The following is a 22,046-nucleotide window of genomic DNA, read 5'->3' on the forward strand; positions in this document are numbered from 1 at the left end:
GCTTGGTGGTTCTGGCAGATCTCTGAGTTTCAGATCAGCCAGGGATATAGAGTGAGACCTCCCCACCCACCCCTACCCCTGCCCCCCCCACATACACAAAAGAGAAAAAAATGTTTCTACTTGTTATCACTAACTTTTATCTTTGAACAACAACAATAATAATAAAAAGTGGTTTGATGCCTAGTTAGAGGAGCTAAGCAGTTCAGCTCTGAGGAACCTGACAGGTAGAATTCTGTCTCACACTGGTGTTTGCCTAGGAAGGGACCGGCTGTAGGAAGGGAACTAACTGCCTACTAAGATGGGAATCTAATGTTTCACAGCCATAATCACAGTGCTTGTGAGATCTCTCTAAAAAACAGATGGCAATCTGAAAATATTATGTTTACTTGAGAAACAGTTAATTTCAGGACACCTAATTTTTACTACATCTTTTTGTTTTCCTAATGGAAGAAAGTAACTTTTTTTTTTTTTTTTTTTGGTTTGTCTTTCCAGACAGGGTTTCTCTGTGTAGGCCCGGCTGTCCTGGAACTCACTCTATAGACCAGGCTGGCCTCGAGCTCAGAAATCTGCCTGCCTCTGCCTCCCAAGTGCTGGCATTAAAGGAGTGCACCACCATCACCCACCCTGAAAATAACTTTTTCCAGAACAATTTGCAGGCTGACTATATGCTTGAACTTTATCACCTGGTTGTGACATGCAAAGTCAAGCCACACCACACTAGGTCCAATCCTAAATCTGCAAGTGACTTAGGACAGAGCTTTGTAACTGTAGCTCTCTTGCCTTGTTCAATTTACTACTCAGCTGCACAGTGACCTCACCACAGCCCGGTATTTCCCATTCAGAATGATAAGGGGTTGCTTGGCTCCCATTACCATGGCACAAAAGGCCTCTTTCAAGGTCTTGACTCTCCTCAGAATGGTAATTCCATTCTATTCTTTGCCAGAACAGTCCAAACCCAACTTATTATGTAAGGGCAGAGGCTAGTGACAGTCAGGTGCAATATATACTGCCCCTTGGTACAGATTCTTAGGGTATAAAATAAGAAACATTAAAGCAATTAAATGAAACTGTTCAGTCTCTGAATGCAACAGAGAATTTCTGCTTAAAGGAAGAGTGGTAATAAAAACCACCAGCACTCTTCCATTACTGAGTACATTACTCGGCACAGAGAGGCTCCTCTTGGGGGCTGGGATAGACTTAAGCACTCTAAGGATTGCTCAAGGGATTAAAATCATAAGGATTCCATTACCTCCTCATTGAAAGGGTCTAATTTGTTCAGCCCGAGTGTCATTTTGTCATTTTTCATAAATTAAAGGAGAAACAAAATTATTGTTTTACTCAGTCTTCACATGCGATGAAGATACTTTCCAGAGAGTAAAACTCATTGGCTCTCCTGTCTAGTGGGCTGGTTTTTGATCTGAGAAAACAAGAATACCCCTTACTTTGGATTTCCATTCTGTATACTGAGTGGCAGGGAAAAGAACAAAGGGCTTTTTGAACACAATCTATTTCAGCCTGTGATTTAGGGCAAGGCTCAGGGCCTGAGTCTTAGAAATATGCCATGCACCTCTCAAGTGCCTTTTACTTGAGGACCATTCTCATTCTCATCAGCCAGGATGCAGTGAGTGCTTTCTGTTCAGCCGAATGGCTTCCCGGAGCATTTGTCAGCTCTTGCATGCACTCTGCTGCTCCTGTCCAGGCAACGACGACTTAGGGAATCTCAGTCAATTTAGAAATAAAATCAGCTTCTTCACTATATGGAAACTGGTAAATCTGTCTTCACTAGCATCAAATTGACACTGCGGGTTTCCTTCCAACAGTGTCTAGTTTACTCCATGTGCTGTTCATAGTCCTTAACTGGGATGCAGGAAACTTGTTTCAGCCATTGTATTGCATCTAACTTAACTTTTCACTTATTTTATATTGTTTTATCCATCCATCCATCCATCCATCCATCCATCCATCCATCCATCCATCCATCCACTTTGGTTTTCGAGACAAGGTTTCTCTATGTAACAGCCCTGGCTGTCCTGGAACTCCCTTTGAAGACCAGGTTGGCTTCAAACTCAGATATCCGCTTGCCTTCGCCTCCTGAGTCCTGGGACTACAGGTATGTGTCACCAAGGCCAGCTCAACTTTTACTTTTTTTTTAAGTTTAATTTATTTTAACGTGTATGAATCTTTTGCTTGCATATATGTCCATGTATCATGCAAGTGCCTGGCTTACAGAGGCCAGAAGAGAGCTTTCCTGAGACTGGAGTTACAGACAGTTGTAAGCTACCATGTAGGTGCTGGGAATTAAACCCAGGTCCTCTATAAGAGGAGCCAGTGCTTTTTTTTTTTTATTACTGAGCCATCTCTCGAGGCCCCCACTAACTTAACTTGAATACATTCTCTTATCCTAGACAAGTCACCTCCTTCACTGGCAAGATGGGGCAGTTGAACCAGTGTCTAAGGCTTTAGTATTTTAGTACAGATTAGAAATCTGTTTTGTATTGTGAGCTCACTTACTCCTTATAAGAGAAATAAGTATGTATTTAGAATCCATGATGTTTTAGGTATTTTACAAGACACATTCTCTTTTTACTAACTCTTGTCTGCTGAAACATTCCAAATACCACAGCACATATGAACATCAGAGGTTGACCTTGGGTGTCATCCTTAAGAATTAGCCATCAATTGTGTTTGCTGAGATGGAGTCTCTCTTTGGACAATTAGGCTAGGCTGATGGCTACCAATACCCAGCCTATCTCCACCTCCCCAGTGCTAATACGGCAAGCAGGCGCTATCATACACAGACGGGTGCTAGGGCTTGGACTCACGCCCTCATGCCTGCAAGGTAAGCACTTCACCCAGTAAGCTATCTCCTGGCTTGAAAACCATTTTGTTTAAGTTCTCACTGATTTCCAGTCATCTCTGGATTCTTACAGAAAATAAATTTTTATAGAATACCTCCTCCACGCAAGAGCATCATGCCAGGTGGTATGGCACTGCATAGAAAAGTAGAAACTAGATCAGCTTTGCTCTCTCAGGGAGATCATACATAATCCAGAATTGTGAACAATGGAAGTGCTTAAAAGAGTCTAGACACGCCAGCTGAGCTAACTGTACAGAAATATAGTAATTCTGAAGGTTAAAGCAAGCTAGAAAAAGCTAGTAAAAACAGCTAAGGAGGAAACAGGACTTCACAGGGCTTGAGGGAGGACTTCAACTCTGAGGGCAGAAATAGGACAATGCAGAGAACAATGTGTGCGGAAGGGAGACTATCCTGTGAGAAGAACAGAACACAGATACAAGGCAGAGGAGAGCAGCGTCAGGAAGACGGTGAGCACACAATGTTTTAGGTGTTTAAGTGGGAAGCTGCGACTTATTAAGGAAGACCCTGACTGCTGAGTTTGAACCTGGTTTGGTGAGCAAAGGTGAATCCCTGACATTTTAAAATTCAGAATGACCATAGATTATTTCTTGTAACCATATATTTAACAGACTATGTCCATGTCTGAAGCAGATAAAAGTCCCACAGCCAAACATACAAGCTTGTGTACATATTAGATACATACTGAAATGCAAGATTAAATTCTACTGATGGGGTAGAAGCAAGCCAGAGGGAAGAGGCTGATAAACAAGTACACACCAGTGAGATGGGAAGAAGAAAGGAGGAACAGAGACTGAGCTGGCTCTGGCTGTGAGCTCCCAGCTGAGGAGCATTGTAACCAAATGCTGGAGTTCCTAAATAACACCTTTCTGAGAGTGACACGACAGCATTTGTTGATGATAAACTACAGCCAACTTGCCGTCACTAGATGGCTTCCATTTCTGTATCTTACTCAGAGTGCCATCCATTTTTGGCATTTAAAACTAATAGAATTCTTAGACTACAGGAGCAGATTGGGGTTAGAGACTGTAGTTCAAAGGCAGATTCATGACATAAGTGTCTACCATATGTTAAGAACACTTGAGCCAAAGCAACTCATTCAGTATGAATTATGAGGTAAAAACTATTCATGAACAGCATTTCAAACAGCATCAATACACACCCACCCCTTCCCCTCCCCCTACCACGTTGACATGTACACAGAAGGCTAATTACCTCATGATCATGAGTGGCCTGTCGGGCTGCATCTAAAAATATAAGAATAAAGAAAAGATTAAATTTGAAAAGAAAACAATAACAAGACCCAAGTATATGACTTTGCCAACCTCAAAACTTGCTGTGGTCTTTTGCAACATGTGGTATATTTTCATTCATAACATTAACTGTCAGTCAACTAAAGTTCAATGGAACTCATACCTAGAGACCACACAATTGGATATGAGAAAACAGCAAACACTTTTACCTTTGAGAGAAGAGTGTGGGATGGTAGGTAGGAAACACACGCCAAAGATCTTGGCAACCTAGGTGTGCAAGTGTGGAGAAGACACTGCGGCTAAGGAGTGACTGAGTCGTGTGGATGCTGTGCCTTTGGCAGTGTTTGCTGGAGATGGGGTCTGGGGTGAGATGCACCATTTCAACAGGAAAAAAAAAGATCCCATGAAGACATGGATGCTGTTCCTTATTCATTATTGCTCCCTCAATGCCTAGAAGAGTCTAGTACTTAACAGAGAAGCTCAACAGATCACTCTTTGAATTCATGCAAATAAATTATTGAATGAAGAGGCTCATGAAGGCTGAGAGGAACAGCACAGAGAAGGCTTAGAGGTCCTTGGGCAACTGAGTTCCATGGTTGAGTAGACAGACTCGTTTAAAGGTAGACAAATGCCCAATTTGGAAACTAGACAGAGAAAGGCAGGTAGCTAATGATAGTTTTGGGGCATGAACCAGATTGTTAATCTTAGATATGGAAAACCAAGCAAAATGTCTAAATTCGAGTGGTATGATTTTGGTAAAATTCTAAGGTGACACCTGTAAGTGAATATAAGAAGAGATGACAGAAACACATCCTTCCTGCTTGCCACTTTAACAGCTGGCTTTATGGCATTCCATCACATATGACAAGTACGCTTAGTTTTGATACCTTGCCTATGAGATTTGCCTTTCTGACGGTCCTGTGTTTTCCTGCTGAAGACCTTGTAGGCCTCAGTCTTCTGATACTGTTCCAGTTCCTTCATGTAACGCTCCTTATCTCTGTCTGCTTCATCAAGGTAGCGCTAGGAAGGAAATGTGGGATTATTTAAAAACAAAAACAAAACAAAGCAACAAAACTGAGATGTTAGGTGAAATATCAATTATCTTTTTAAAGAAAAATAGTACAATTAAAACATTAAATTAAGTCAGTATATTGTAGGAAAGAATCTGAAAGTAGCTGTAGGTATAGAATAAAATCTTTCAATTATAAAATAAACAAGGGCTGGTGGGGTGGCTCAGTAGGTAAGGTGCTTGCTACCAGTTGTGGCAAGTTCCGGTTGATCCCTGGGAGCCATATGGTTGAAGGGGAGAATTGGTGCCTGAAAGTTGTCCTGACCTCTGCACACACACACACACACACACACACACACACACACACACACTAGACAAAACACATCCTTTAGAGAACAAATGAACTGTGTGCTGCCTTTCCTAGTTTAATGAAGGTAAGTTCTATTGGCAGCACCATCATAAGGCATTCATGAAGCTGACAGCCCGCCATCTCCCTACCCCTGCAGATAGAATTCCACATGGCCACTAGAGTTCTTTCAAGGTCTGAACCCCAGAGGCATACATTCCCAGGGGAAGGGAAGGAGTATCAGTTTGTTTCTCTACCTTCAACTCATTTTGAGGGAATGACCTCATATATCCACTGGCCTTTTAAAAAGCCAGATGAGTGGAACACTGAAGCTGGAGAACATTGAAGAGTGATCTCATCCTATGGCCCAGAAGGGTCTACTTTAAGAGAGCTTTAGCTGTGTGCTTTGGTCATTTTGTGCTATTAATTATTTAAACAAGTCCATTGATCTCCAGAATTGTTTTTGCTTAATGTCTCATCCATTTCATTCATCAAATTAGGTATAAGAAAGTACAGAAGGTGCTGCCTGTAAACAAGCAAAGTGGGTTTAGGTTATGCTAGACATCTTGTCCTCACCCAGCATGTATAAGAGATATCCAAATCTGGGGTGATTTATGTAACAAATAACTATCGTATTAATTTAGAAACCACTGGGAAAAAAATTTATACCATAAACTTTATAATATGAATTATTTATGATCATACCAATAATAAACAGAGCATAAGCAAGTATTCAAGGGGAGGAGGAGTAAAGCTTCTGTATAGATTAGAAAGCTGAGGGCCAGCCTTTAAGCCCAGCAGTCGGAAGACATAGGCAGGCAGGTCTGATTGGAGGCCAGCCTAGCCTGCAAAGTGAGGGGGACACAGAGAAAAAACAACACCCCCCCCCCAAAAAAAACCCGAACCAACAAACAGGCAGAAAGAACAGAAAACAAAGCTGAGGGCTATCTGGTAACTGTGTGGGGAGTGTTAAGAGTTCAAAAATTTAGCACTTTATAAACATACAGTGTCTTTCTACATAGACCTGGATGTCCTGGAACTCATATAAACCAAATTAGGCCTAGAAACCACTGAGATCTTCCTGCCTCTGCCTCCCAAATGCTAGAATTAGAGGCATGTGCCACCATGCCTGGCTCTAGTTTCTCTTTAGATCATATAAATCTCTCCTTTTTTCCCTGAGACAAAGTCTCACTATATATCCTTTGCTATACTGGAACTCACTACGTATATGCTCTTGAACCTGTAAGAGAGCCATCTGGCCGAGTGTTGGGGTTAAAGGCATGATCACTATGCCCAGCATCATGGAACTTTTTTTTTTTTGATGTAAAACATGTTACACATATCTTTAACATATCTCTCCATAGACTGCTTATGAATTATAAGGAAAAATTTATCAAGTCAATAAAATTATAATAAAAGGCCATGGTATACCTGCATATGTGATACTCTGCGTAGTACATATCATCTATTCTGACAAAGAATGTCTACCACCAATCTAATCACGAGGGAATGTCAGACAAACAGAAAATGAAGAATGTTCCTTAAAAGTAAAAATAAAACAAAAGACATAAGTGGGGGTGGGGCAGAGGAAGGGTCAGGCTTGAGGAGAGAGAGGGGTCACACTCTCTAAGAATATCAAGGTATTAGCCGGACAGTGGTACATGCCTTTAATCCCAGCACTTGGGAGGCAGAGGCAGGCGGATTTCTGAGTTTGAAGCCAGCCTGGTCTACAGAGTGAGTTCCAGAACAGCCAGGGCTACACAGAGAAACCCTGTCTTGAAAAACCAAAAAAAAAAAACAAAAAAAACCTAAAAAACAAACAAACAAACAAAAAAACAAAACCCCCCCAAAAAAGACAAAGCAACACAGGGGAACTGAGGAGAACTACAGACATATGACTACACACCCTGACTGCACACACATCTGACTAAAGCACAGCCTGGTACTAGGCTAAAGCCATAGGAAGGGATGCTGTACAGAAAGACGCTACCTCAGTGTCTGCAGGCAAGAGCACAGCACGATGCTAACATGAAAGAGGGAACTTGATGACTTTATCAGTTACGTAGCAGAGGATCCTTATTCTTAGGAAACACAAAAGTCTTCTGGGGATAAAGGACTAGCATATATGTAAGTCACCTTTAAGTGATTCAGAGAAAAAATTGGTGACTGTGCTAGCAATAGAAAAGCTGTTTAAAGGATTTCTGTATGTTCTTTGTACTGTTTCTATGTTTGTAACTTTTTGTGCATTTGAAATCATTAAAATAAAAAGCTGATCAAACATATACAAAACCCTGTCCTTATTAGCCAACAGTGGCTATTAATAGAGAACCACTGTTAGTTTTGCTATTATCAGAAAAAAATAAACCATGCGCATGCATTAACTTTGCAATAAAGATAAAAAAGGAAATAATAACCTGGTATGTCCAGCTGATGATCCTCTAGTTATAAACTGCTTTCTATTGGCTTGCTACCACAAACATGAAGCTTCAAATAGAAAATTAATCTCATCTCTTTGAAAAAATTTGAATTCACTTAATTCCCAAGACAGTATTTTTCAATTTGGTTTCAGTCTTTCTGGAATCCATTTTAAAGAGTGCAAGTCATAAAGAACTTAAGACATAAAAGAAATCTAGATCTCTGCGATGTGGGGAAGCAGAGGCTTCAATGCAGAGCCTGGCAGCCAGGCACGACCTCCCCCTGCCTCATGGCCTTTACCCAGGGCACAGTGAGCCTGTGCTTAATTCCCTTCCAATCTCTCTAACAAAGGAGTTCCCCTTCACTGTGGCAACAGAGTCAGTTTCTATCTTAGAGGAGAGAGATCAGATGGTTCTTGCTTTATTTCCTATAGTGGTTAAATTTGCTAGAACTCTACTTAAAACAATCAGTAAAGCAATACAATCTTTTTCTTAAATAACATTCTTATGTGAATTGAAGAATTTTGGCAAATGATTTTTCCCTCATTTTTATTCATGACTTTCATTTAGCTCAATGGAATATATTACTTTGATAGATTTCTTAATTTCTTAATATTGAACCACTTTTCAAAACAGTCTTCTGTGAACTCAGTATACGTATGGAATAAAAATGCAGCTGCTTTGGTTGGGGTGGATTTTAGAGTCCTTTCAGCTCACAACCCTTAGTACAACAAATCTTGGGACAGTTTCTACTCACTGTGCGAGACACAAGGACCACAAAGATTCTGCTGTCCTGGTATTCCTTTCCTTCCCCACTGAGTTTCTGATGGTTCTGCTGTTCCAGGCCTCATAGAAACAGGATTCCTATTTCTACCTCCCTCTTTATACGCCCCTCTCCACCAGGGCCTGTCTCTCTCTCTCTATGAACACCAGTCATTGGATCAGGGCCATCTAACCAGTCTTACCTCTCCTTAACTAGTTACATCTACAAAGATTTTGCTCTGAGACTGCAGATATAGACTTTAGGGTGCATGCTCTCCAACCCAGAACACAAAGTCAGCAGTCTGATTCTCTCTCTCCATGACTTGGCACTAGCTAAGTGGGTGGCACTGGTCAATTTACTTTACTACTCTAGGTCTCAACACCTTGCTTCAAACAGTCTTTTTTCACTTTCCTTTTGCAGTATTAGACATTGAACCCAGACCCGTGTAAGGCAGACAAATGATCTGCTATGAGCTACTACCCAAACCCCTTTTGCATTTTCCTTTAGTTGAAGACTCTTAACTTGCTTGGATTAGTCTTGAATTCACTCTCTAGTCTAGATGGGCCTTGAACATGTGCTCAAGAACATGTCCTCAGTCCTCTGATATTCTGATCTTCTAAGCACTGTGACACAATTAAGAATCAACTGTCCATCATTTTTTAAAGATTTATTTATTACTGTAAATAATTACACTGTAGCTGTCTTCAGACACACCAGAAGAGGTTGTCAAATCTCATTAGGGGTGGTTGTGAGCCACCATGTGGTTGCTGGGATTTGAACTCAGGACCTTTGGAAGAGCAGTCGGTGCTCTTACCTGCTGAGCCATCTTGCCAACCCCCTTCTTTGCTTTTTTGATAGAAATTAAAAAAAAAAATTATATTATATACTTGTGTGTGTGTGTGTGTGTGTATGTATGTGAATGAATATGTCATGTCTATGGGGTGCCTACAGAGGCCAGAAGAGGGTGTCAGATCAGCTGAAGTTACAGGCAGCTGTCAGCCATCTACCACGGGTGCTAGGAAACGAACTCGAATCCTCTGGAGGATCAGGGAGTAACCATGAGCCAGTCCCCAAATCTCTCCAGACCCCAAATAAAATTTGAGATATAATCAAAAACCAGGAAAGCACCAGAAGCAGGAACCATCACCTGTTTTTCCTCAGGAGGCAGTTTACTCCACTCATTGCCCAACATCCTTGTGATTTCTGGAAATGGGACCTCTGGCCTCTTGGCTCGAAGCTGTTCTCTACGCTCGTTCATGAATCGAACATATCCTGTAAGGGGGGATTTGGGTGCATTGCTGTCTCGAAGAGGTTTCTTCCGCTTTCTCCCTTTGGACCAACCTCCTCGTTTACTTCTTTGCTATAAAACAAAGCAAAATGAAAAACCAAAACCCAAACAATAATCACTCAAGTACGTCATCAGCAATAGTTAACAAATACGAACATCAAATAGGACATGAGCTGCATTTTGCTATAGGGCCCTGGATAGTCAAAGCTCTCCAGACCAGTCAAATACCAGAGACTACAACACTAAATAGAAGTTTCAGATATTTCAACTGTAAACCCTTTAAGGCAGTGGTTCTCAACCTGTGGATCACAACCCCTTGGGGGTGTGTGTGTGTCAGATAACCCTTTCACAGGGTTGAATATCAAATATCTTGCATATCAGATATTTATGTTATGATTCATAACAGTAGCAAAATTATAGTTAGGAAGTAGCAATGAAAATAATTTTATGGTTTGGATCATTACAGCATGAAGAATTGTACTCAAGGTCATTAGGAAGGTTGAGAACCAGTGCTTTAAGACATCATACCACAAATTCAAGAAAGAAGGTAAAATTTTATTTTTGGAAACAGAGACTCTCTAGGTAGCCCAAGCTGGATTCAAACTCATTATATATCCCAGGGTACACTCGAATTCATAGTGATCCTACTGCCTCAGCCTCCTGAGTGCTGGGATTTCAGGCATACATTGCCACCCTTAAGGTCTAGAGAGTTATTTTGGTGCTAATCCCAAAAGATGAGAATGGGCACCATTGAGTGTGAAAGCTCTGGCCTTCCTCTACACTTCCGGACAGGGACATTCTACATGAAACATTCACACCGCCCCACACCGGAGAAGGAGGCGCTGTCATAGGAGTTCAGGATAGGATACTGTCAACGTGCACCAAGAGAAGGAAGAGCCAGAGCATGGGGACTGAAAATAATTCATGAAAGTGAGTGAAACTCACTGAAACTAAAGACCAGCTAATTCCCATAGCAAACAGCAGACAGATTATTTAAATTAAAATTTAGTGACAGGAAACTATCAGCAATCTATCTAAAATCAAGACAAGTTTTTTGGCTTGATGATTGTTCATTAAGATGTATATTTTATAAACTCATAGCCTTTTTTTGTTGTTGTTGTTGTTGTTGATTTTGAGATAGAAGTCTTTATATACTGGGTTTAGATAAAGCAGATTAAAAAAACTTTTAATATGCTTTTAAAAACTGCAATGTCAGCTAGCTATGGTAGCACATGCCTTTAGTTCTAGCACTTAGCAGAGGCAATCAGATCTGAGTTTGAGGACAGACTGGTCAAAAGAGTGAGTTCTAGGACAGCTGAGCTACACAGAGTAACCCTGTCTCGAAAAACCAAACCAAACCAAACCAAACCAAACCCCCAAACCAAAAACCACCCAAGCAAAACAAAAAACCCCTGTGGTGTCACTAATATTTTACCACAGTCTTTCTTCTTGCCTTCTAAATGAGACACACCATATTTTTGTTCCATAATTTAACAAATGCAGTCTATCAGTTAATGTATCATGGATACAAGAATTCTTATTACAGGGAAGAGAAAGGTGAACAAGATTCAAAAAGGGACAAATGAATCTATGTATTAACTGTAGTATTATACTCCTCCAAATATATGTGAATGGTGACAGATCTACATTTGGTAAATAGTATATTAGAGATTAGGTTTCCATTTTTTTTTTTTGTTTTGTTTTACTTTTTGGAAGTCTAGGAACATGAAGCTAATAAGGAACCTAGGGATGTGGGTCAGTGCAAATGTGTTTAGCGTAAATCCCCAGCATTATACACCCACACAAACACCACCCTACACTCATAGCAAACACAAAAGTCAAGGAAAAGCTACTAGCATTCATTATTATCTTTAAAAATACTGATGGGGTAAATGAACAAACCAGTCTTTTCACATAAGATAAAAGACAAACATTGATGATGATGTTCTTTTTTGTCTTAAAATAGAAGAGTGGAATGTGATCAGTCATCTGTAATGAAGTCATCTACAACTGAAGGGCCAAGAAGACAGGACTGCCTGCGCCCATACTGAATTTCTATGTCATTGGGGGAAAGACTGACACTATGGGAGGGAGAAGGAGTCATTAAATGATCTGGCACATGTGACTTTGTGTTGCAGGGCTTGTAAACAGAGTACAGCCATGAACAAGGGCATGAAGACTTCTTAGTAGTTACTTAATTAAACCATTCACTCACAAAACAAGTATTTGTCAAGACCGAGCATGGTGAGCGCATCTGCAATTCTAGCACACAGCTTGACTTACCTGAGACCCTATATCAAAATAGCAATAACAACAATAAACAAACAAACAAAAAAACCCAACCAATGACAACAAAACAACTTCCCGAGCACTGCTGAACATTATAAGAGGTAGCTATGTTTAGTTAGACCAAGGGTAAACAGATTCTATTTGTCTCTGAGTCATTAAAACCACTGATATAGCTCTAGATATGACAAGAGATACTTATGAGAAAGCTGGACAAGTCTCAGTCCAGGAAACTAAAGCATGAGACGGCAACCACTTCAGTAACTCCATGGATGTCTGTTGCTTTGGAAGCTCCAGTGAACAGTGACGGGGACATTAGCTTACCTCATCTTCAGGCCTTTGCTCATTGCCTTCTACAGCATTGGAAGGCTCATTCTGAAGCAGCTGGCCTTGGGAGAGATCCTCCACAAACTCTGGGTTGGTCGTTGATGTGGCTGCACTGCCATATGGACCCTCGGGGTGTGTTAACCTGAGCAACAGGCAGAAGTATGTAAGTTCAGCACAGACAGCAGGAAACCCTTATCAGGTTGCAGAGAAACTTTCCTGCCAGCAAAAAACACAAGTCAGTGCTTGAATTATTTCTACCACTGCATTATGTATAAAGCATAATGATGTTTTGACAGAAATCTCCTAGCAAAACCAACTCTTAATTTCTGTCCAAAACAATGATCTCTCCTCCCAAATGTAGACTTCGTGTTTTAGCTCTAAGCATGCAAGAGAGCCTGGCTTTTATATGCTACCTTTCATGTGTTTCCCATGTGATGAGGAAACCCTAGTAATGGACCAGATGAATGGGGTTGTCCAGGTACTTTGACTCATTATTTCTTAATGAGCACAGGAAATAACTCATAGAGCATAGATACAAGTGTTCTGTTCTGAGCTACAATCACAGCCCAAGTATAAATGTTAGTCAGGCAGGTCTCCTATTCCAATAGATTAAATTAACTATTAATTAATTAACAATTGATTAACTATTCCAATATTCTAATCTAATCGACTATTGGAAGCCAATAATATACTCCTAGTAAGTTCTAAGAGGTGGACAAAGGGTACAGATGATGGGTGACTGAGTCTTGGACTTGCATGTGCTGGTAAGGTATTTACTTATTTTTTTTAAAGAGGAGGACTGGAAATGTAGGAGAGGTGGGAATATAGATGGTAGAGTAATATTCAGTTATTACTCTGAAAGAATACACACTCCATCAGACAATCAGCAATGATCACAATATAAGTGCTATAACAGATGTCTATAGAAAGTGCCAATGTAAGTACTGTAATAGATGTTTATAGAAAGTGTCAGAAGACACACTGGAGAAGGTCAGATGAATTTTCTATATGTACAGAGACTGCTAGAAAACATTTCACAAAGGACATCTTGAAAGATGAATAGGTATTCATCAGGTAAATACTATCATCCTAGGCATAGAGAGCATGGTCCAAGAGAAGAAAGAGTCCTGGTAAGAGCTATGCAGCACACAAAGGAGATTAAACACAGGCAGGATGAAGAGCAGAGACACAGGAAGTGAAGATTGGAGAGGACTTGAATGAGTGGGCATAAATAATGAAGGAAAAGTAAAAGAGTTCAAGGTAATTCTGAGGTTTCCAAGCAGGGATCAGGTACTTACTATTCATGAGCAGAACAGGGGGTATGGACGAGTCAGACATACAGATGAGATGATGAATTTGAAATTCTTATAGCATAATTAAACGGAGATACCCTACAGACAACTGGAAACTGTGCCCTGAGATACAGAAGTAGAGATGTGGAGCCTGAACTGGCCATCTTTTGTAACCAGGCAAGCCTTTTGGTGGTGAGACTGGGACATCAACCCAGCCACAAAACCTTTGACCTACAATTTGTACTGTCTGCAAGATGTGCTGGAGTGGACAACCAATGACTGGCCCAATTTGAGGACCATGCCATAAGAGGGATCCCACACCTGACACTGATAGATGGCCATGAACCAGAGGCGGGACAGCCCACAGACCTAGGATAGAACCAAACACAACTAGCCAAAAAAAGAAAAAAAAGTCAATGAAATGTTTCCTAGTAATACTCTGCTATACTCGTAGATTGGAGCCTAGCCCAACTGTCATCAGAGAGGCTTCATCCAGCAACTGATGGGAGCAGAGGCAGAGACCACAGCCAAACATTATATAGAGCTCTGGGAACCCCTGCAAAAGAAAGGGAGGAAGACTAAGAGTCACAGGGGATGGAGGACACCAGGAGAACAAGGCCCACAGAATCAACTAAGCAGGGCTCATAGAGGCTCACAGAGACTCACTCAAGTGACAATCACAAAGCCTGTATGGGTTTGGGGTAGGTCATGTACATATGTGTTATGGTTGTGTAGCTTGGTGTTCTTGTGGACTCCCAACAGTAGGAGTGTCAGGCGTGTCCATCACTCTTTTGCTTGCTCCAGGAACCCTTTTCCTTCTGCTGGGTTGCCTTGTCCAGCCTTGGTATGAAGGCATGTACCTAACCTGACTATAACTTGTTATGCTGTGTTCAGGTGATATCCCTGGGGGGCCTGCTCTTCTCTGAAGGGAAACAGGAGGGGAATGGATCTGGGGGAGAAGCAGTCTGTGATGTAATGCATGAGAGAAGATAATATAGATGCAAGGTAGCAGTCCAGGGGAACCATGGGTGGTAGTAGGTGTTCTCCAGAAAGGCACTGAGAAGAAAAGTTCCACAGAACATGGTCAAGATGACAGCATTTTAAAAGCAAGCATTAGAAACATTAAGGATGCGGTCGGAGAATTAGGAGAATACTACTGCAAGAGAAAGGAGAGGGAGGCTTTAAAAAAGGGGGCAGTAACCAAGAAAAAAGATGTTAAGGTCAAATAAGACAGACTAGCTGGGTGAGGTGGTGCATGCCTTTAATCCCAGTACTTGGGATGCAGAGGCAAGTGAGGTCAAGACCAGCCTGGTCTACATAGGAAGTTCTAGGTCAGCTAGGCTACAAAGTAATACACTGTTTTTTAAAAAAATGTCTTGTGATTTAAAAAATAAAAAGGTTTATTTATTTTATGTATATGAGTATACTGTCACTATCTTTAGACACACCAGAAGAGGACAGTGAACCAGATATTTGTGAGCCACCATGTGGCTGCTGGGAATTGAACTCAGGATCTCTGAAAGAGCAGTCAGTGCTCTTAACCTAAGAGCCATCTCTACAGCCACAGACACTGTCTTAAAAACAAAGTAAAGCACATGCCAGTAGGATTTGCTAAAAGAGGCAGAGGCAGGAGGATCACGAGTTCGAGGCCAGCCTGGGCTACACATTTTTTCTGGGGCTGGGTCCTAAGTTCAAAGCCCAGCAACCACATGGTGGCTCACAACCATCTGTAATGAGATCTGACGCCCTCTTCCGGTGTGTCTGAAGACAGCTACAGTGTACTTACATATAATAAATAAATAAACCTTAAACAAACAAACAAACAAAAAACAAAGTAAAACAATAAAAACAAAACAAACAAAAAATACATGCTAAAAAGATTGTTAAATCTGGGTCCCAGGTTAGGCAGCTTTGGGGAATATAGTTTCAGTGGAATTATGGGAACAAATATCGGAGAGAAAAATGAACAAAGCCAGATGCCGATTATATTGCAAGTGGAGGAGGAGGCACTTTGCTGATGTTTTCTAGGAGACACGCCAATGGTTTTCTATAGGAGGTTTCCTAGATTGCTGAGGTGCTTACATAAGGGTATGTTTAAAAAGCATTCACAAAGTCAACAATGACCAAGTTCTTGAAAATGTAGTGCCCCTTGCTGCTTTTACAGGAGACCCAGGTTCAAATACTAGCACCAACATGATGGCTCATAACCATGCTTAACTCTAACTCCAGGGGACCTAATACCCTCTTCTGATCTCACCAGGCACCAAGTATACACGTGATGCACTCATATACATGCAGTTAAAACACCCATACACAAAAAATAGATGTATCTTAAAAAAAAAAAGTGCTCCTGAGACCTCATTTGATCTCAGCAGCATTCTCTTGCAAATGTTTCAGTTATTTTGGATGTCTTAGGGTACTTGTGCTCTCCCTATCACTTTCATTTCAACTGTTATCAGCTTAAAACTTGCTGAGTTTCAAACACTTTTCTTCCCTCAAAATATGCTTATCAGGTTGGGAAAGAATAGCAATCCCGAAAATTCCTGAGAGCTGGGCAGGTGGTGGGAAGGGAGTGGTCACAGGTGTCCACCATGCATGCTCCTAGCTAAAGCCAACAAACCTTCCACTTCCCCCTTGATCCCACTTTCTCCTGGCTACTCAAGAAGAGATTTTTAGCAATTCTGCCCTGGCTGGCATTACCAGTTCTTTCTTCTATAGGACTGGCATACTCTGTTAAAAGTGTGTTTGTATAGTTCCTAAAGCAAAAGGAAACAAAACAAAGATACTGTGTTCTACCTAACTTCCAGTGGAGGTCTTCCTTTGTTCCTTCCCTCTACAGCTAAGGCCCTGGAAAGAACCGGTTATACTCTTGGAATTCAACTGCTCTCCCAACCTCTCTGAAGCAAGCTTACAACTCTTATCTAGGCCACCTGTAAATATCATGTGAAGTCCAATGCCATTTCTCAGTATTCATCCATCTACCAGAAGGGCCTGGCACATCCTTTGGCCCACACTGCTTACTCAGTTGCTTAGCCCCCTTGTGTGTCTGTCTATGCTGTTGCCTCTCTGCCCCCACTGTGATTCCGGCTGACTTCTGTCTTCTAGATGCTGGAGCCTCCCAGAGTTCAGGATCCTTAGGTGTTGGTGCCTCCCGGCCCTGCCCCCGCCCTTCCCTCCAGGGCTCATTCCTTTGGTGATTTTATCTAGTCTCATGGCTTTAATATTAGCTACATGCTGATGATCTCAACTTTTTCTTTCTAGCTTAAACCGTCTGGAATTTCAGAACTCAGCATGGTACTGCCTGATTGACATGCCAGCTTAGAACTCTAACAAGCACCTTAGTTTTTATAGTTTTCCGACCAGGCTTCCTTCCCTTAACTGTTCGGTCCCCACATCTAAGTTAGTGGTGACTCCATCTTTCCAGCTGGTGAAGCCAAAACTTTGAAGCTATCTTAGTCTTCTCCCTTTCCATACTGCTCATCTGGCTGCGCCGGCAAATCCTACTATCAAAATAGCTCTGGAATCCAATACTTCTCACTAACTCCATTCCCACATCCTAGAAACACACTCTGATGAGTTTTTCTCCTTCACAACCTCACCAAAAATATTCTTGTCAAGTTGTGAGTGATGCTCTTCAGGCTACCATCTCTCTTCTAAATTACTTCCAGAGCCTCTTATGTGGGTGTCCTTGCTCCAGCCCTGGCTTCCTTCGCCCTACTGGCAGCAGAACAGTCAGATCAGCAAGGAGTCAGTCAGACCTCATTCTCTTCAAACCTCTGTGTAGAGAGGTTAAAGGATCTTACAGTCCTGCATGGTGGCCCTTCCTACTCAAATTTCGGCCTATAAGCACCTGGGGCATTAGCTGCGAGCTTGTTAGAAACACAGCCTTACTGTAGATTTTCTACATCAGAATGCATTTCCTTGGTACACTGAAGAAGCACCCAGAGTCCTTTGTTGACTCCTACCGCTTAATCTGCCTTGTTAGCCACACTGCCTTTCTGGCTGTTTCTGCAAGGCAGCGATGCTTTCCTTCCAGGCTTTTGCCTTGATTGTTTCCTCTGTGCATAAAAGTCTTTCCTTAGGTAGTAACATTCGAGTGACCTGATTTGTTTTGGGGGAGGGAGCACAATGCTCAAATTATGTTCTCAGTATATGCTTTCTTTGCCACTGTCTACAACTGTTCCCTAACCCTTTCTAGCCCCCTCACTTTACTTCCTATCAACACAGCAGGCATCCTGCTTACTATTTACTGTCCCACATTTCTCTCAGGATTGAGCTATAAAAGGAGGAGGAAGACAAGTTTGGTGGCCCAGCTTATAATTCCAGCACTCAGGAGGATTGCCTCAAATTTGACGACAGCTTGGTTTACAGGATGAATTTTAGGCCCATTTAGGCTACATAGTGAGCTACTGTCAATCCAAAATAAAAAAAGTAAAATAAAAAGTAAAAGTAAAAGTAAAATAAAAAGTAAAGTAAAGTAATAAAAAGTAAAAGTAAAAGTAAAATAAAAGTAAAAGTAAAAGTAAATAAATAAAAGTAATAAAAAGTAAATAAAAGTAAAATAAAGTAAAATAAAAGTAAAAGTAAAGTAAAATAAAATAATAAAAGTAAAATAAAAAAGTAAAAGTAAAGTAAATAAAAAGTAAAGTAAAAGTAAAGTAAAAGTAAAAATAAAAGTAAAATAAAAAGTAATAAAAAGTAAAAGTAAAATAATAAACCAAGTTTGTTATTTCTTTTGACCTTTGTTTTTGATCTAAGGCCTGAACACTCTTTGGTAGACAACTGGAAAAAATGTTTTAAGACAGGATCTCACTTTGTAGACCCTGCTGGACTTGAACACACAAGAGATTTGCCTGTCTCTGCCTCCCAAATGATGAGCTTAAAGGGGTATGTCAGTTTGCCTGGACAAACTGAACATTTTTCCTGAATGAGCTAATCTAATAAATAGGCAGCCTTTAGGAAAGTCTTGGGGAGCAGTTTCACTTAAGTAGAGAGGTCAAAATATTAGTGATATTAGATATATTAGTGAGGTAAGAAACAAATGTGAGGGAAGGAAACAGAATCACATAATATTTGTTTTCGGATTTTTTTTAAAAAGGGCTTTAAAGAAGAATAAAATAATTCTTTATTAGTGAATATACTTCTTCTTTGGTAAATAGCTTCCAAATATCAAGAAAAGATAAAACAGCTTCTAAATATCAAGAAAAGGGGGGAGGGGCTGGAGAGATGGCTGAGTGGTTAAGAGCACTGACTGCTCTTCCAAAGGTCCTGAGTTCAATTCAACCACGTGGTGGCTCACAACCATCTGTAATGGGATCTGCTACCCTCTTTCCTGTGTCTGAAGACAGATACTGTGTACTCACATACATAAAATAAATAAATAAAAACCTTTAGCTGGGCGGTGGTGGCGCACGCCTTAATCCTAGCACTTGGGAGGCAGAGGCAGGCGGATTTCTGAGTTCGAGGCCAACCTGGTCTACAGAGTGAGTTCCAGGACAGCCAGGGCTACACAGAGAAACCCTGTCTCAACCCACCCCCCCCGCCCCGCTCAAAAAAAAAAAAAAACCCCCAAGAAAAGGTAAAAACCTCAAGCTAGGCACAGTGGCACACGCCTTTACTCTAGTTACTCAGGAGGCAGAGGCAGGTGGATCTGAGTTTGAGACCAGGCTGATCTACAGAAGGAGTTCCAGGACAGCCAGGGCTATACAGAGAAATCTTATCTTGAAAAACAAACAAACACAACCCAACCAACCAACCAAAACCTCACAAAAACAAGCTGGGCGGTGGTGGCGCATGCCTTTTATCCCAGCACTTGGGAGGCAGAGGCAGGGGGATCTCTGTGTTTGAGGCCAACCTGGTCTACAGAGTGAGTTCCAGGACTGCCAGAGCTACACAGAGAAATCCTGTCTCCGGGGGGAAAAAAAAACTCACAAAAACAAAACAAAAAAAACCCTTCTCAAGTGGAACAGAGACTTTCAAGGTAAGAGGTAGACATGGCTATTAACTTTTCTCTGAATTCCTTTTTTTAAGATTTATTTATTATGATACGTAAGTACACTGTAGCTGTCTTCAGACACACCAGATTTCATGACTGGTGGTTGTGAGCGACCACGTGGTTGCTGGGATTTGAACTCCAGACTTTCAGAAGAGCAGTCAGTGTTCTTACCCGCTGAGTCATCTCGTTAGCCTTTTTCTGAATTCTTTTACAAAACTGTCTAATGAGCCCATGGAAAAGTGATGGGAGAAACAAGAAGTTGGCCAAACTTCTAAGCATCTTTTTTTTAAAAAAAATTAATAAAGTTTTGTTTATTTTTATGTGCGTGGTGGTCGCTCCTGTATTGTGCCCGAGCACCACATGCACGCAGTGCCCTCTGAAGCCAGAAGGCAGCATCAGGTCACCTAGAACTGGAGTGGTAGAAGGTTGCTGAACTGGGCATGTGGGTGCTGAGAACTGAACCAAGGTTCTCTGGAAGAACAACCAGTGTTCTTAACCACTAAGCCATCTTTTCTGCCCCAGCTTCTAAACATCTTGAACAAAGATTCAGGTGAAGGAGCTAGAACTGAGCTGAAGCCACGGCTCACTGGCTGAGTGCTTGAGGGCCAGAGTGTGGATCCCAGGACTCAGGTAAATGCTGGGCATTCACAGAGCCCTGTGCAGACCTGTGACCCTGGCACTGAAGGAAGTGGACCCAGGAAGATCACAGGGGAGGGGGGGTGTTACCTGGCTAATTCACTAAACAAAAAACAAGACAAAAACAAAAACACCCCAAAACTAGTGCACATCCCACTTCCACCTGCTCACACCCAAGTACAAACCACACACAAGTCTGATCTTTGAGAAAAAAAAAACCTATTGAAGCTTACAGAGAAAATGCGTTTGATTTTTAGCGCGTTGTGCCTGACAGGCATTCCCTTTGCCAGGCCCACAGTGCTGCTGCACTAGTTTACAGGGATTGGACTGCACCAAAAAGCACATTACAAAGTGGTTTACCACAGCTCTCTTTGAAAAGCCCAACAAATGCACCTTCTACACTTATGGTACAAAACTACCTTGTTAGCACCTCATACTTGGTCAGAAGCTGTGCTCTGAAGCCTCTGCAGAGGTCCAGTGTCCCAGAAAAGCTGCTTACCCAGATGAAGCCAGATCATTGCTCTCCTTGGAGCCATCTTCGTCTGCAAACAGGGGTGGCAGGGTAGAACTGGCCATCAAGCTTTCCATCTCCCTGCAAGGAAGAGATCATCATAAAAAAAATTAATGGCTTAATTACTTCTGGTTCAAGCTCCACTAATTTAAGGGCCTGCTTTCTTAGCTTTATTACATCAGCAACAGAATAGAAACTGACCTAAATGTTTGTTTTCCTGACTTGGACACATCAATTTAAACTCTGTGGTTAAAGGGCTTTTAACTATGGTCTTTATCAACTAACTGGATGAAAAACAAGTTGGGGGCTACTTAAAAATGGCTTAAGGTAAGTAAGAGTGGCAGTATGCAAGCATGAGGAGCCCACTTTAATCCTTAGCATGCACGTACAAAGCTAGGTACGGCCCTGCAGCATACATATAAACCCAGTGCTGAGGGAGAGGGGGCAGACTAGAGAGTCATTGGAAATTACTGGTAGCTATATTAGCTGACACAGTGAGCTCCAGAGTCAGTAAGAAGCTCTGTCTTAAGAGAATTCATTAGAAACTGATAGAATAGGACCCCCAATGGTTTTCTCTGCATGCACAGGTGTGTGTACATGCACACACATGAGAATACACCACACATATATACACTACACGTACATACAAATAAATGTAAACAAGTCTAGTTTTAATAAGTATGGCATACTCTGGAAAACCTTTTTTTCAATGCTTCCCCTGACAGGTTACAAGACAAACACTTAAGTTTGCCTGAGTTTTAAAAGGTTATTTCCTTTGCCCCACTTGAATGGCCAATTAAGACATTAAGTCCAATTGGCAAAATGAAAGGGGGTGGGAAAACCTTTTATTCATCCTCTAAAGTGTTCTTTTTTCCCCATTCTTTTTCCCCCATTCTCTTCTTCTTTTTTAAAAATTGGATGTTTTATTTACATTTCAAATGTTTTCCCCTTTCTAGGTCTTTCCTTCAGAAACCCCCATCTCCCTTCTCCCTGCCTCTATGAGGGTACTCTGCCCCACCCCCCTTTTCCTTCCCTGGCATTCCCCTATACT

At 41.4% G+C, this 22,046-nt stretch overlaps 1 protein-coding gene, 1 long non-coding RNA gene and 1 other non-coding gene across 6 annotated transcripts in view; 1 reads left to right on the forward strand and 2 right to left on the reverse strand.

Moving 5' to 3' along the window:
* LOC116073923 overlaps positions 1–12,073 on the forward strand; it is a 14,076-nt gene extending 2,003 nt beyond the window's left edge. Inside the window, exons 2-4 of one of the 2 annotated variants that reach the window (XR_004111967.1) lie at positions 2,624–2,839; positions 10,415–10,495; positions 11,915–12,073. This is a non-coding gene — a long non-coding RNA (uncharacterized LOC116073923). The remainder of the gene's footprint in view (positions 1–2,623; positions 2,840–10,414; positions 10,496–11,914) is intronic. The other variant, XR_004111966.1, reaches the window with a different exon arrangement.
* Positions 1–22,046, reverse strand: part of Hmg20a (high mobility group 20A) — an 80,703-nt gene that overhangs the window by 11,312 nt on the left and 47,345 nt on the right. For all 3 annotated transcript variants that reach the window (XM_031346248.1, XM_031346246.1, XM_031346245.1), the window contains exons 2-6: positions 20,984–21,076; positions 12,559–12,703; positions 9,808–10,020; positions 5,016–5,148; positions 4,091–4,122 (exon numbers count right to left, since the gene is read on the reverse strand). In XM_031346248.1, the coding sequence (XP_031202108.1) occupies positions 4,091–4,122; positions 5,016–5,148; positions 9,808–10,020; positions 12,559–12,703; positions 20,984–21,072 (612 nt within the window). In that variant the 5' untranslated portion in view covers positions 21,073–21,076. The remainder of the gene's footprint in view (positions 1–4,090; positions 4,123–5,015; positions 5,149–9,807; positions 10,021–12,558; positions 12,704–20,983; positions 21,077–22,046) is intronic.
* Positions 21,703–21,831, reverse strand: LOC116074092. Its single transcript, XR_004112067.1, has one exon. It is a non-coding gene; the product is annotated as a small nucleolar RNA SNORA27 (small nucleolar RNA).

Source organism: Mastomys coucha, unplaced genomic scaffold (assembly GCF_008632895.1).
Source record: "Mastomys coucha isolate ucsf_1 unplaced genomic scaffold, UCSF_Mcou_1 pScaffold23, whole genome shotgun sequence".
NCBI lineage: Eukaryota > Metazoa > Chordata > Mammalia > Rodentia > Muridae > Mastomys > Mastomys coucha.